The sequence below is a fragment of the Oncorhynchus tshawytscha genome, linkage group LG26, assembly GCF_018296145.1.
Source record: "Oncorhynchus tshawytscha isolate Ot180627B linkage group LG26, Otsh_v2.0, whole genome shotgun sequence".
NCBI lineage: Eukaryota > Metazoa > Chordata > Actinopteri > Salmoniformes > Salmonidae > Oncorhynchus > Oncorhynchus tshawytscha.
The window spans coordinates 27093319-27107485 of NC_056454.1; the positions used below are offsets into that span (position 1 = coordinate 27093319).

At 42.4% G+C, this 14167-nt stretch overlaps 1 protein-coding gene across 1 annotated transcript in view; it reads right to left on the reverse strand.

Moving 5' to 3' along the window:
• Positions 1–1405: 1405 nt before the first annotated feature.
• The window catches only part of LOC112225462 (motile sperm domain-containing protein 2), a 30642-nt gene continuing 17880 nt past the window's right edge, over positions 1406–14167 (reverse strand). The window contains exons 11-15 of the mRNA XM_042306351.1: positions 6052–6145; positions 5750–5846; positions 4865–4994; positions 4471–4579; positions 1406–2009 (exon numbers count right to left, since the gene is read on the reverse strand). Coding sequence (XP_042162285.1) covers positions 1866–2009; positions 4471–4579; positions 4865–4994; positions 5750–5846; positions 6052–6145 — 574 coding nt within the window. The 3' untranslated portion in view covers positions 1406–1865. The remainder of the gene's footprint in view (positions 2010–4470; positions 4580–4864; positions 4995–5749; positions 5847–6051; positions 6146–14167) is intronic.

Genomic DNA, 14167 nt, shown 5'->3' on the forward strand with positions numbered 1-14167 from the left:
GGTGGGAGCCTGCCTGGGAGGATGTTCATATTGGGTTTTGGACCGCCTTATGTAACCAACAGGATCAATCTGTCTCTGAGTGGATTCTGACAGACTTGGTCAGGTACTGAAGGAGGTATAGATGCACTTAGAGCTTACCCACCTGCATCTGATGCTAAAGCTTTTACCTAAAGCCCCCTAGAGAACCTGGCACTCCATTTAGCTTCGTCCTCCTGCTAAATGCACAGGCACTTACCGCCTCAAATAGCTGCGAAAGCGATTCTCAGTGAAAGCAAAAATACAACAAATAATGCAAGTTTTACACCCACTGCACACATTCTCCTAAAACGATCCAATGACTAATACAAACAGTCCATTGATGCAGGGAGAGAGGTTTCTCAATCGCGTGGTAAAGACTCACACATAGGAACCCTTTAAGAGAAAAGGGAGAGTTCAAAACATCACATGTGAATGAGGAAAAACACAGAAATAGCACTGTTAGGAAACATGAGGTAGCTGAACGTGATCGTCTTATATAAGAAAAAGAAAAGGCTCCAACCGAAGCAAGACAAAAGCCAATGCACATGAAACAATGATGTCTTCAGTGCCAGACCAAACACTATCTTTTTGAGGGCAAAATGCAATCAACCACCAACAGCAGACCAGCTGCAGAGCAGTCAGAACAGGAGTATTTATATCTGCAATAAAGCCCCTTTGTGGGGAAAACATTCTGATTGGCTGGGCCTGGCTCACAAGTGGGTGGGCCGATGCGCTCACAGGCCCACCCATGGCTGCACACCAGCCCAGTGATGGGAAATCCATAGATTAGGGCCTAATGAGTTTATTTTAATTGACTGATTTCCTGATGTAACTCAGCAAAATCCTTGAAATTGCTGCATGTTGCATTTATATTTTTGTTCATTATAATATTCTAAGTGTGATCCCCTGCACTGGCTCTGTGGTTGACTGCTCTGCGCTGAATCTTGTTATAGATACCCAGCCTTCCCACTGAGCTCTGTGGGTTCTGCCATTTCCCCATCCTCACCAGTAATTGCCAGGTATTTTTAGGTTTGCCAGCGTAGGGTCATTAAAACAAATGGAGGGAGATAGCACAGAAAGAGATCTCCCTAGGCTCCCCAGAGGTAAGTGGGGAGAGGTTTGTCGAGGTCACACACTACTATTTTTTCAATTAGGAACCCCGGGATTGATAAGGCTTTTATCAAAGAGGGAGGGTGGCAAGGCTGGATCACCGACACTGTTATACTGTTGAAGTAAAATCAGGGTCAAAAGAGAGAAGTTTGAGGCTTGCTTCAGGACTGAGATGGTTATCTACTGTATCAGGATGGAGAAGCACATGTTGGGTAGTGCCTTGTACATGCCAGACACTTATTTTAGCCATTTTATAAGCCAAACAAATTGCAATTGGTTTAAAGAAAAAGTGCACGTTTATTCTTGACCTGATATTTTTATACTATATATTTCAAATGAAATGTTCATTAGGATCAGAAAAATTAACTAAATCTCCTTTGTCATGTTACATATTACATATTGAAATAATGAATATGTTACATATTGCAATAAATACTTAATTTATAATTCCATGATTAGTAACAAAAATACATTATTGACTTCATTTCACGGTATCGAGAGTCTTTAGCTACGGTACCTCTCACAGTGCCAAGGAGACTATGAAGAATCTCTCTGGGAAACTGACTGACAACTCCGCATGTCCCTAGTTCAAAGCTACATAATAAAGCGTTCCTCCATTTCATGACGACAGACATTGTAGAGAAGAGAGTCTGCCTTTGTTTTTTTTATCACCAAGTCCAATACCAGCCCTGTCTGTTGGTTTAGCTTTAAGCTGCTGTAGACAAGGTTGAGTCAAGTCAGGAAGCCCCAGAAAGGTGGTAGAGAGTCAGGAAGCTGAACATCATGACAACCAGCACCAGACCAATCAGGACCTGCTGGACCCACAGACACTGGTCCAGCTTCTGCTCCAGCCTGGCGTTACACACCATCACACGCATCAGCTGCAGAGGAGAGCATTTGATTACTTCATCTTACTAATTTATTCACATTTCAGTCTCCCATATCAATTTGACACCACTAAAATGTTTCAGAAAACTACACAATTCACCATAATTATAACCCCAATGGCTCTAATTGTGTAAAAAAAGATTATACAAAGAAAGTAAATCAAGTTCAAGTACAGAAAATACATTGGTTAATATGCAGTGCCTATAGAGTCTACACTCCCCTTAGATTATATATAATACACACACACACACACACACACACACACACACACACACACACACACACACACACACACACACACACACGCACACAAATCTGTCGTTCTGCCCCTGAACAGGCAGTTAACCCACTGTTCCTAGGCCGTCATTGAAAATAGGAATTTGTTCTTAACTGACTTGCCTAGTTAAATAAAGGTAAAATAAATTCAATAAAAAAATGTCCCCATTATTATTTTCAAAATTCTTCAAGCTCTGTCAAGGTGTTGGGGACCATGGCTAGACAGCCATTTTCAATTCTTGGCATATATTTAACAGATTTAAGTAAAAACTGTAACTTGGCCACTCACAAACATTCACTGTGTAGATTTTGCCTTCTGATGTGGGTTATTGTCCTGCTGGAAGATGAATTCCTCTCCCAGTGTCTGGTGTAAAGCAGACTGAAGCAGGTTTTCCTCTAGGATTTTGCCTGTGCTTAGCTCCATCCCGTTTCTTTTCATCCTGAAAAGCTCCCCAGTCCTTAATGATTACAAGCCCACCCATAACATGATGAAGCCACCACCCTGCTTGAAAATAAGGAGGCAGCTACTCAGTGACGTGTTGGATTTGCCCCAAACATACAGCTCTGCATTTATGCCAAAAAGTGTATTCCTTTGCCGTGTTTTTTTGCAGTATTACTTTAGTGTCTTGTTGCATGTTTTGGAATATATATTCTATATATTTGTATTCTTCTTTTCACTGTCATTTAGGTTATTATTGTGAAGTCTACACAATAATAATACATCCTCAGTTCTCCCATCACAGCCATTGAACTCTGTAGCTGTTTTAAAGTCACCAATGGCCTCATGTTAAACCTCTGGGGTAGGGGGCAGTATTTTGACACCCGGATGAAAAGCCTGCCCAAAGTAAACTGCCTGTTACAGAAGCTAGGATATGCATATAATTGGTAGATTTAGATAAAAAAACACTCTAAAGTTTCTAAAACTGTAAAAATTATGTCTGTGAGTAGAACAGAACTGATATGGCAGGCGAAACCCCGAGGACAAACCATCTCCCCAAAAAAAGAATTTCAGTTTACCACTATTTTCAATGGCTAGTACTATAATTATAAGCCCAAGTCCTCCCAAATTGCAGTTCCTAGGGCTTCCAATAGATGTCAACAGTCTTTAGAAAGAATTACAGGCTGGTTTTTGAAATGACCAAGAAATTGTAGTTTTTCTAGGTGGCTCCCATTTTGGCTGTAGTGTTTCCAAGCACGAGGAGGAAAGCGCGTTCTTTCTTCTTTATCTCTGGTAATGAACATACTATTCTCCGTCTTAAATTGTATTGTTTATTTGCGTATTAGGATACCTAAGGTTGGATTATAAACGTTGTTTGACTTGTTTGGAAAAGTATTAGTAACGTTTGGGATTAATTTTGTATGCATTTTGTAGAAGGGAAACTGAGTGAATTATTGACTGAATGAAGTGCGCCAACTAAACTGAGTTTTTATGGATATAAAGAAGGACATTATCGAACAAAATAATCATTTGTGATGTAACTGGGACCTTTTGGAGTGCCAGAGGAAGATCAAAGGTAAGGCATTTTTTATATTGCTATTTCTGACTTTCGAGTCACACCTGCCTGGTTGAAATATGATTTTCATGTGTTTGTATGTGGGGTGCTGTCCTCATAATTGCATGGTTTGCTTTCGCCATAAATTGCATGGTTGCTTTCGCCATAAAGCCTTTTTGAAATCTGACACGGCAGCTGGATTAACAAAAAGTTCAGCTTTATTTTGATGTATAACACATATATTTTCAAGAATGTTAAATATTTGAATTTAGTATTTTTGAATTTCGCGCTCTGCAATTTCACTGGATGCTGGCCAGGTGGGACACCACCGTCCCACATACCCGTAAGAAATTAACATCCCTGAGCAGTTTCATTCCTGTCCTGCAGCTCAGTTCAGTTTGATGTTAAGCCAAATTTTACTTCTGAACTAATTTAGGGAGGGTGAATACTTATGCAACAACTATATTTTACTTATTACATTTTATTACTTGTCACTTTGACATTACGGAGTATTTTGTGAAGATCGATCCCCCCCTTTTTTTTTAAAACAATTAAATCCATTTCAATCACACTTTGTAATGCAACAAAATGTGAAAAAAGTTCAAGAGGGTGTAGATTTTCTATAGGCACTGTATAGGTTAATAAGTTATTGTGGGATGAGGTGTATATTCCAATCAGAGTTCACCGTTGTGTGCAGGTCTGGGTGGCCATTGGCTCCTCCTTCCACAGGGTTGTCACATCCACTCGGATAGCTCAGAATGGGCTTAGTGCTCTCCAGGACGTGACATCGTAATCTACAGGAAGGACAGGACACAGTCATGTCAGAAAGGGCCGGGTAGAGGGGATTATCAGCCTGCTAGGTCACTGACATTCACTAGTCATGGTGAGGCAATCTGTGATGTACACTGCAAGACCACAATGGGTTAAGTCAATCAAAGTTATCTTGAGGTCATTATAGATTTTGATAGTGGCATATCAAATGACTACCTGCCCCTTGAATGAACTGGTAATAAAAATGTATAAAAAGGTATTCACATATTCCCATTCCCGTCCATGATGAGACATTGATGGTGGTGTACCTGTGATCCATGATCTTGGTTTTGGGCACGTCCTTCCAGAACTGAGCGAGCTCTGGTGATCCAGCACCAGCGTTCTGCTCCATCTCAGCAGCCATGACCAAGAAGCGGTCCTGCAGAGACGCCTGGTAGCCTGCACAAACACATCCAGGGCACTCGTTCTCTCATTGAACTCTGAATGATATTTAATCTCTGTATATTGTTCAGTTTATGTATCTAGAGTCCTACATATGGATGGGATCACCCCACTGCTGTCAGCATCAAAGTCTCAGATATAGAAGTGAAAGAGCTGACTCATTTACAGATACAGTGAGGGTTCTTATCCACTAGAACTAAGTGAACAAGATGGAAGCGATAGACGGCGGCTCTCAAACATGTAATTCATGAGTTTCAAAGTTAAAACCCAGAGAGAGAGAAGAAAACCCTCAAACTTTGGAATAGTGCCAGAATTCAAATCTTCAAAAAACCCATGTCTAGTACATCAGAGGCCATGATTGACATGTCCATGCTTGAACGCCTCGGAACTTCTTATCAGCCAAGTCCCTGCATCCCAACTCAATGTTGGTCTCAAGTGATTGAGGTAAAAACATTGACCTTAGAGGTTTCAGCCTTCCAGGAGAGTACTGAGAGTGTCTCAATAAAGTTTATTCACCCTCTGTTAGATTTCTGAAGTCTCGGTTTAGGGGAAGATAAGAGATTATTATTTTATCACTCTTAAAATATGTATGTCGGGCAAAAGAAAGCTGCACTCTGTCAGCACTTCCCAAAATGAATAGACTGGACCTTTTGATTATTCTGAAGTTTCTGCAGGAGCAATTGGAAACATTCAAAGGACGAAGTAGGTAAGAGGAGGAGAGACAGTGCAGAGAGATAAGATCAGTACTCTACCGCCATGTAAAGACACCACTATATCCACAGACGCGCCCGGTTCACAGCTGCTGTTGCTGGGCTTCACTCTGTACTTCTCAGGTGCTGTGGTTCGTACCTGTAGAGGGACACACACACTCAGGTCAGCTTGGAGACTGACAACAACATTGTGTATTTTGTGCAAAAGCACACCACGTGTGTACACACACACACACACACACACACACACACACACACACACACACACACACACACACACACACACACACACACACACACACACACACACACACACACACACACACACACACACACACACACACCTTGAAGGCCACTTGATTCTTGGACACATTATCGAGGATGATAAGACACTTCCTCTCCGACTCTTTGGTGCCAAAACTCAGCTCCTCTGCTGGACTGGAAGAAAGAGAAAAGACGTCACATTTTACAGGAGAAACAGCATATGAAGAGAAGGTTGCTACGACTGAATTTGTGTCTAACTAAATAAATGAATGTATTTTTCTTTAAACCATTGGCCACAATGGCTATCTGGGTGTTCAAAACAAGCCAATACATCTGTTAAAAGTGGATAGCAACAGCAGCTTGCTTTACAGCGTGCTGTTGTTGTTCCTCTCTGTGATATCTTAGCTTTAACAATCTTTTTGACTAAGCTTCGTGAGCTTAGATGAAGATGTTGCTTCCTGAGAGTGATTTTAGTATGATTACCCAGGGACGTGTAACTTCCGTTAGCTTCTGTTCGTTTCTGTTGTTACAAATTTACTAAACAGCTGCTGTACCCCATCTACCTCAATATTATTAGCTAACACATGGCAGATTATGTCCATCTGTGCAGGCATGAGTAAACAAAAAGCCTGGTATCCTACAGAGATGCTGAAACCGACGTGTGTGTGCCATTTAGCAGAATTATATTCTTCTCTCAACATATGGAGAGCCTTGATTGACGTCAACATGTTCTTTAGCATATTTTTAAAGGGGGTTCTTTCCAGAGAAATAGCTCTTGACTATGTTCCTCTGGGCCAAACGCTCAGTCTCTGATGTGCTGTGTCTCCTCCTGACCCATATGGAGCTGTCTGTCAGGCTCCTGGGTACTAGGCTGCCTCTAGCCTGGCTGAACCCATTTATGGGGAACATGGAGAATTACACCACATTATTATCCAGGTTTAGGGTGAAAACATCTGTGATCTGGCATCAAAGCTGTGAAATCCAGAGCAGCAGTGCAAAAAATCCATGGCCTGAGAAATTAGCCACAAGGTGCTCTGATTCGCTCTTTAACACTCAGCACACCCCATTCACTCAGCGCACCCCATTCACTCAGCGCACCCCCCCAAGACTGCTTAAACAGGCTCAGGTTTAAGGGATTATTCTGTAATTGGATAATTCAGCCTCAGTGAACACTTCCCCACACAGCAATGCTGTGGAATCCTGATGGCCTGCTACAGTACCTACTGAAAACTCAGTGAAATGGCAAACAGGATTCAAATCCCTGTTTAGCGAATATAATCAAATCAAATTTAATTTGTCACATGCGCCGAATACAACAGGTGTAGACCTTACCCTGAAATGCTTACTTACAAGCCCTTAAACAACAATAAGGTTAAGAAAAATATTTACTAAATAAACTAAAGTAAAAAAAAAATTTAAAAAAAAGAGTAAGAATAAAATAACAAGGCTATATACAGGGGGTACCGGTACTGAGTCAATGTGTGTGGGTACAGGTTAGTCGAGGTAATTGAGGTAATACGTACACGTAGGTAGGGGTAAAGTGACCATCCATAGATAGATAATAAACAGCGAGTAGCAGCAATGTAAAAAAAATGCAAACAGTCCAGGTAGCCATTTGATTAGCTGTTCAGCTGTCTTATAGTTTGTGGGTAGAAGCTGTCCACTTCTTATGGCTGCAGGGGCAGTATTGAGTAGCTTGGGTGAAAGGTTCCCAGAGTAAACGGCCTGCTCCTCAGTCCCAGTTGCTAATATATGCATATTATTATTAGTATTGGATAGAAAGCACTCTGATGTTTCTAAAACTGTTTGAATGATGTCTGTGAGTATAACATAACTCATATGGCAGGCAAAAACCTGAGAAGAAATCCAAACAGAAAGTGAGAAACCTGAGGTTGGTGGATTTTCAAACCAGGCCCTATTGAATTCACATTGGGATATGAATGAAGTTGCACTTCCTACTAGATGTCAACCGTCTTTAGAAACTTGAATGAGGATTCTACTGCGTTGTGGGACTGAATAAGAGCTGAATGAGTCAGCTTACTGGCAGAGAGCCATTTCCTGGTCACGCGCATTCCACATGATATTGACTTGTGTTCCATTCCTCCTCAAGACACAAAGGAATTCTCCAGTTGGAACTTTATTGAAGATTTATGATAAAAACATCCTAATAATTGATTCTATACTTAGTTTGAAATGTTTCTTCGACCTGTAATATAACTTTTTGAAGTTTTTGTCCGAAGAAATGAACGAGCGTTTGGAAATGTACAGTGGGGCAAAAAAGTATTTAGTCAGCCACCAATTGCGCAAGTTCTCCCACTTAAAAAGATGAGAGAGGCCTGTAATTTTCATCATAGGTACACTTCAACTATGACAGACAAAATGAGGAAAACAAATCCAGAAAATCACATTGTAGGATTTTTTATGAATTTATTTGCAAATGATGGTGGAAAATAAGTATTTGGTCAATAACAAAAGTTTATATCAATACTTTGTTATATACCCTTTGTTGGCAATGACAGAGGTCAAATGTTTTCTGTAAGTCTTCACAAAGTTTTCACACACTGTTGCTGGTATTTTGGCCCATTCCTCCATGCAGATCTCCTCCAGAGCAGTGATGTTTTGGGGCTGTTGCTGGGCAACACGGACTTTCAACTCCCTCCAAAGATTTTCTATGGGGTTGAGATCTGGAGACTGGCTAGGCCACTATAGGACCTTGAAATGCTTCTTACGAAGCCACTCCTTCATTGCCCGGGCGGTGTGTTTGGGATCATTGTCATGCTGAAAGACCCAGCCACGTTTCATCTTCAATGCCCTTGCTGATGGAAGGTGGTTTTCACTCAAAATCTCACGATACATGGCCGCACATTCATTCTTTCCTTTACACGGATCAGTCGTCCTGGTCCCTTTGCAGAAAGACAGCCCCAACGCATGATGTTTCCACCCCCATGCTTCACAGTAGGTATGGTGTTCTTTGGATGCAACTCAGCATTCTTTGTCCTCCAAACACGATGAGTTGAGTTTTTACCAAAAAGTTATATTTTGGTTTCATCTGACCATATGACATTCTCCCAATCTTCTTCTGGATCATCCGAATGCTCTATAGCAAACTTCAGACGGGCCTGGACATGTACTGGCTTAAGCAGGGAGACATGTCTGGCACTGCAGGATTTGAGTCCCTGGCGGCGTAGTGTGTTACTGATGGTAGGCTTTGTTACTTTGGTCCCAGCTCTCTGCAGGTCATTCACTAGGTCCCCCCGTGTGGTTCTGAGATTTTTGCTCACCGTTCTTGTGATCATTTTGACCCCACGGGGTGAGATCTTGCGTGGAGCCCCAGATCGAGAGAGATTATCAGTGGTCTTGTATGTCTTCCAATTCCTAATAATTGCTCCCACAGTTGATTTCTTCAAACCAAGCTGCTTACCTATTGCAGATTCAGTCTTCCCAGCCTGGTGCAGGTCTACAATTTTGTTTCTGGTGTCCTTTGACAGCTCTTTGGTTTTGGCCATAGTGGAGTTTGGAGTGTGACTGTTTGAGGTTGTGGACAGGTGTCTTTTATACTGATAACAAGTTCAAACAGCTGCCATTAATACAGGTAACGAGTGGAGGACAGAGGAGCCTCTTAAAGAAGAAGTTACAGGTCTGTGAGAGCTAGAAATCTTGCTTGTTTGTAGGTGACCAAATACTTATTTTTCCACCATAATTTGCAAATAAATTCTTAAAAAATCCTACAATGTGATTTTCTGGATGTTTCCCCCTCATTTTATCTGTCATAGTTTAAGTGTACCTATGATGAAAATTACAGGCCTCTCTCATCTTTTTAAGTGGGAGAACTTGCACAATTGGTGGCTGACTAAATACCTTTTTGCCCCACTGTATACCAAACGCGCTAACAAAAGTAGCTAATTGGACATAAATAAAGGACATTATCGAACAAATCAAACATTTATTGTGGAGCTGGGATTCCTGGGAGTGCATTCTGATGAAGATCATCAAAGGTAAGGGAATATTTATCATGGAATTTCTGGTTTCTGTTGACTCCAACATGGGGGCTAATTGTATTATATTTCTGAGCGCAGTCTCAGATTATTGCATGGTATGCTTTTTCCGTAAAGTTTTTTTGAAATCTGACAAAGCGGTTGCATTAAGGAGAGGTATATCTATAATTCCATTTGTATAACTTGTATTATCATCTACATTTATGATGAGTATTTCTGTTGAATCGATGTGGCTATGCAAAATCACTGGATTTTTTTTTGAACTAGTGAACGTAACGCACCAATTTTTTTAATATGAACTTTATCGAACAAAACATACATGTATTGTGTAACATGAAGTCCTATGAGTGTCATCTGATGAAGATCATCGAAGGTTAGTGATTAATTTTATCTATATTTGTGTTTTTTGTGACTCCTCTTTTTGGCTGGAAAAATGGCTGAATTTCTGTGACTTTTGTGGTGCTTTCGCTGTAAAGCCTATTTGAAATCGGACACTTGTGGGATTAACAACAAGATTACCTTCAGAGCATTTTCTCAAGCAGCTGAAAGAGGCAGCCAGTGGATCTGGATCAAACGGAAGGACCCTTGCTGGGCTATAACTTCATGACCCCCCACCCCCACCTGAGAACCCAATTCAGATCCCTCCAACTTGAGGAGGGCATATGAGGTATGCGGTCAGCTGTAGGGCTGGCTCAGGGAAGAGGACGCCCCTGCCTTGCATAGTCCCGTGGGACATCTTAATTGGGCATGGGACACAAGCTAAGGCTTGATCACCCTTTAGCTGGCCACCTTTGATGAGGGTGTTTAGTGATTAAAGGCCGAAACACCCACTGATTCGAAGGCACACTACTGAGGATGTGTCCCAAAATTGACATCTTAACCCAGTCTAAGAAATAAACCTCCCATGCCACTCTGTCAACATCACGGCAAATCTCATGTGAGTGCATTCCATCTATTGGCACAATGGACAGTTTTTAACATCTCGTCCCGTGTTTTATGATTCTTTTAAAATGGTATAAGATGTTTGAGGAATTTTAATTATGAGATTTCTGTTGTTTGAATTTGACGCTCTGCACTTTCACTGGCTGTTGTCATATCAATCCCGTTAACGGGATTGCAGCCCTAAGAAGTTTTAAGGAGCCTTTGGACCTAGACTTGGTGCTCTGGTACCTCTTGCCGTGCAGTAGCAGAGAGAACAGTCTATGACTAGGGTGACTGGAGCCTTTGGCAATTTTTAGGGCCTTCCTCTGACACCGCCTGGTATAGAGGTCCTGGATGGCAGGAACCTTGGCCCTAGTAATGTACTGGGCCGTACGCACTACCCTCTGTTGCGCCTTGCTGTCGGAGACTGAGCAGTTGCCATACCAGTCATGATGCAACCAATCAGAATAGTCTTGATGGTGCAGCTCAATACATTTTTCAGGATCTGGGGACCCATGCCAAATCTTTTCAGTCTCCTGAGGGTGAATTGGCATTGTCGTGCCCTCTTCACGACAGTCTTGGTGTGTTTGGACTATGATAGTTTGTTGGTGATGTGGACACCAAGGAACTTGAAGCTCTCAACCTGCTCCACTACAGCCCCGTCAATTTTCCTGTAGTCCACGATAATCTCCTTTGTCTTGATCACATTGAGGGAGAGGTTGTTGTCCTGGCACCACACTGCCAGGTCTCTGACCTCCTCTTACAGGCTGTCTCATCGTTTTCGGTGATTAGACCTACCACCGTTGTGTCGTCGGCAAACAATGGTGTGGAGTCATGCTTGGCCACGCAATCATGGGTGAATATGGAGTACAGGAGGGGACTAAGCACACGCCCCTGAGGGGCCCCCGTGTTGATGATCAGTGTGGCAGATGTGTTGTTGCCTACCCTTACCACCTGGTGACAGCCTGTCAGGAAGTCCAGGATCCAGTTGCAGAGGTAGGTGTTTAGTCCCAGGGTCCTTAGCTTAGTGATGAACTACAAAATACAATGTAGAAAATGAGTATGAAAATGAGTAGGTGCCCAAACCTTTGACTGCTACTGTAGGTATTACAGACTCGGCCAGGGACAGTTTGAAAATGTCAGTGAAGACACTTGCCAGTTGGTCAGCACATGCTTGGAGTACATGTCCTGGTAATTCGATTGGCGAATTCGTCTGGCCCTGCGGTATTGTGAATGTTGAGCTGTTTAAAAGGTTTTACTTACATTGGCCAAGGTGTTTTCACACAGTCGTCCGGAACAGCTGGTGCTCTCATGCATGCTTGCCTCGAAGCCCGCATAGAAGTAATTTAGCTCGCCTGGTAGGCTTGTGTCACTGGGCAGCTGGCATCTGGGCTTCTCTTTGTAGTCCGTAATAGTTTGTTAGCCCTGCCGCATCCAACCAGCGTCAGAGCCAGTGTAGTAGGATTCAATCTTAGTCTTATATTTACACTTTGCCTGTTTGATGGTTCCTCTGAGGGCATAGAGCGGGACTTCTTATAAGAGTCCAGGTAAGAGTCCCGCTCCTTGAAAGCAGCAGCTTTACCCTTTACCTCCGTGCAGATGTTGCCTGTAATCCATGGCTTCTGGTTGGGGTATGTATGTAGGTCACTGTGGAAACAGGGTCATCGAACTTATTGATGAAGCCAGGTGACTGATATGGTATACTCCTCAATGCCATTGGATGAGTCCCGGAACATATTCCAGTCTGTCCTAGCAACACAGTCCTGTAGCATAGCATGCGTCATCTGACCATTTCCGTATTGAGTGAGTCACTGGTACTTCCTGCTTTAGTTTTTGCTTGTAAGCAGGAATCAGGAGGATAGAATTATGGTCCGATTTTTCAAATGGAGGGCTAGGGAGAGCTTTGTACGCGTCTCTGTGTGTGGAGTTTTTCCCCCCTCATTGCACATGTACTGTAACATGCTGGTAGAAATGAGGTAAAACTGATTTAAGTTTCCCTACATTAAAGACCCCAGCCACTAGGAAGCTTATGGCTTTATTCAGTTTGTGGAATGCCAGCATCGGTTTGTGGTGGTAAATAGACAGCTACGAAAAATATAGATGAAAACTCTCTCTGTAAATAGTGTGGTCTACAGCTTACTATGAGACACTCTACCTCAGGCGAGCAAAACTTTGAAACTTCCTTAATACTTAATACTCGCACACCAGCTGTTATTGACAAATAGACACAGACCACCAACCCTTGTCTTACCGGAGGCAGCGGTTCGGTCTTGCCAACTGTATATTATCCATGTCGTCGTTCAGCCATGATTCTGTGAAACTTAAGATTTTACAGTTTTTAAATGTCCCGTTGGTAGGATAGTCTTGAACGGAGCTCATCCAGTTTATTCTCCAATGATTGCACATTGACCAATAGGACGGATGGTAGAGGTGGGTTATCCACTCGCCAATTCTCACAAGGCACCCGGACCTGCGCCCCCTGTATTGGCGTGTTCTCTTCATGCAAATGACGGGGATTTGGGCCTGGTCGGGTATCTGGAGTATATCCTTTGCATCTGACTCGTTAAAGAAAAAAATCTTTGTCCAGTTCAAGGTGAGTAATAGCTGTTCTGATATCCAGAAGCTATTTTCAGTCTTAAGAGGTGGTGGAAGAAACATTATGTACAAAATAAGTTAAAGAACTTGAAAAAACACACAAAATAGCACAATTGGTTAGGAGCCCATAAAACAGCAGCCATCTCCTCGGGCGCCATTTTTTAAAGTCTCTCATTGTACATTCCATAGGGTACGGCTCCTCTAAACACATTGTTCCAACTTCCTTCCTCTCCACATCCTCCCGTATTTATTCTTTGCCCCAGTAAAGTGTTGAGGAGCACAGCGCTCCCCTGAGCCCAGAATGACTCTCTAGACTCCAAGAAACCTTTTGACAAACATATTCTGAAGATCAAAGCCTCCCCTCTCATGCCCCTCCCCTCTCAGTGCGTTCTGCCTTCCTTGTGGTCTCAATGGAATCAGGACTAACACAGCTCAGAGACATAATTGCATCTAATACGTAGCCCTGAGCTGTCAAATCTCACATCAAAGTGTCAGCTCTCCAGAAAACTGAACTTGACAGAAATGACTAGGGAAAAGAGGAATGATCTGATTTGACATCAAAATAGCCATCAATGGAGGTAGCTCACAAGTACTGTACCTGAAGTCAACCTCAACAGCAACAACAGCACCCCATACAGGTCACCTTAAGTCAACAAATTCTTATAAAATGATTAGGAAAGATAAA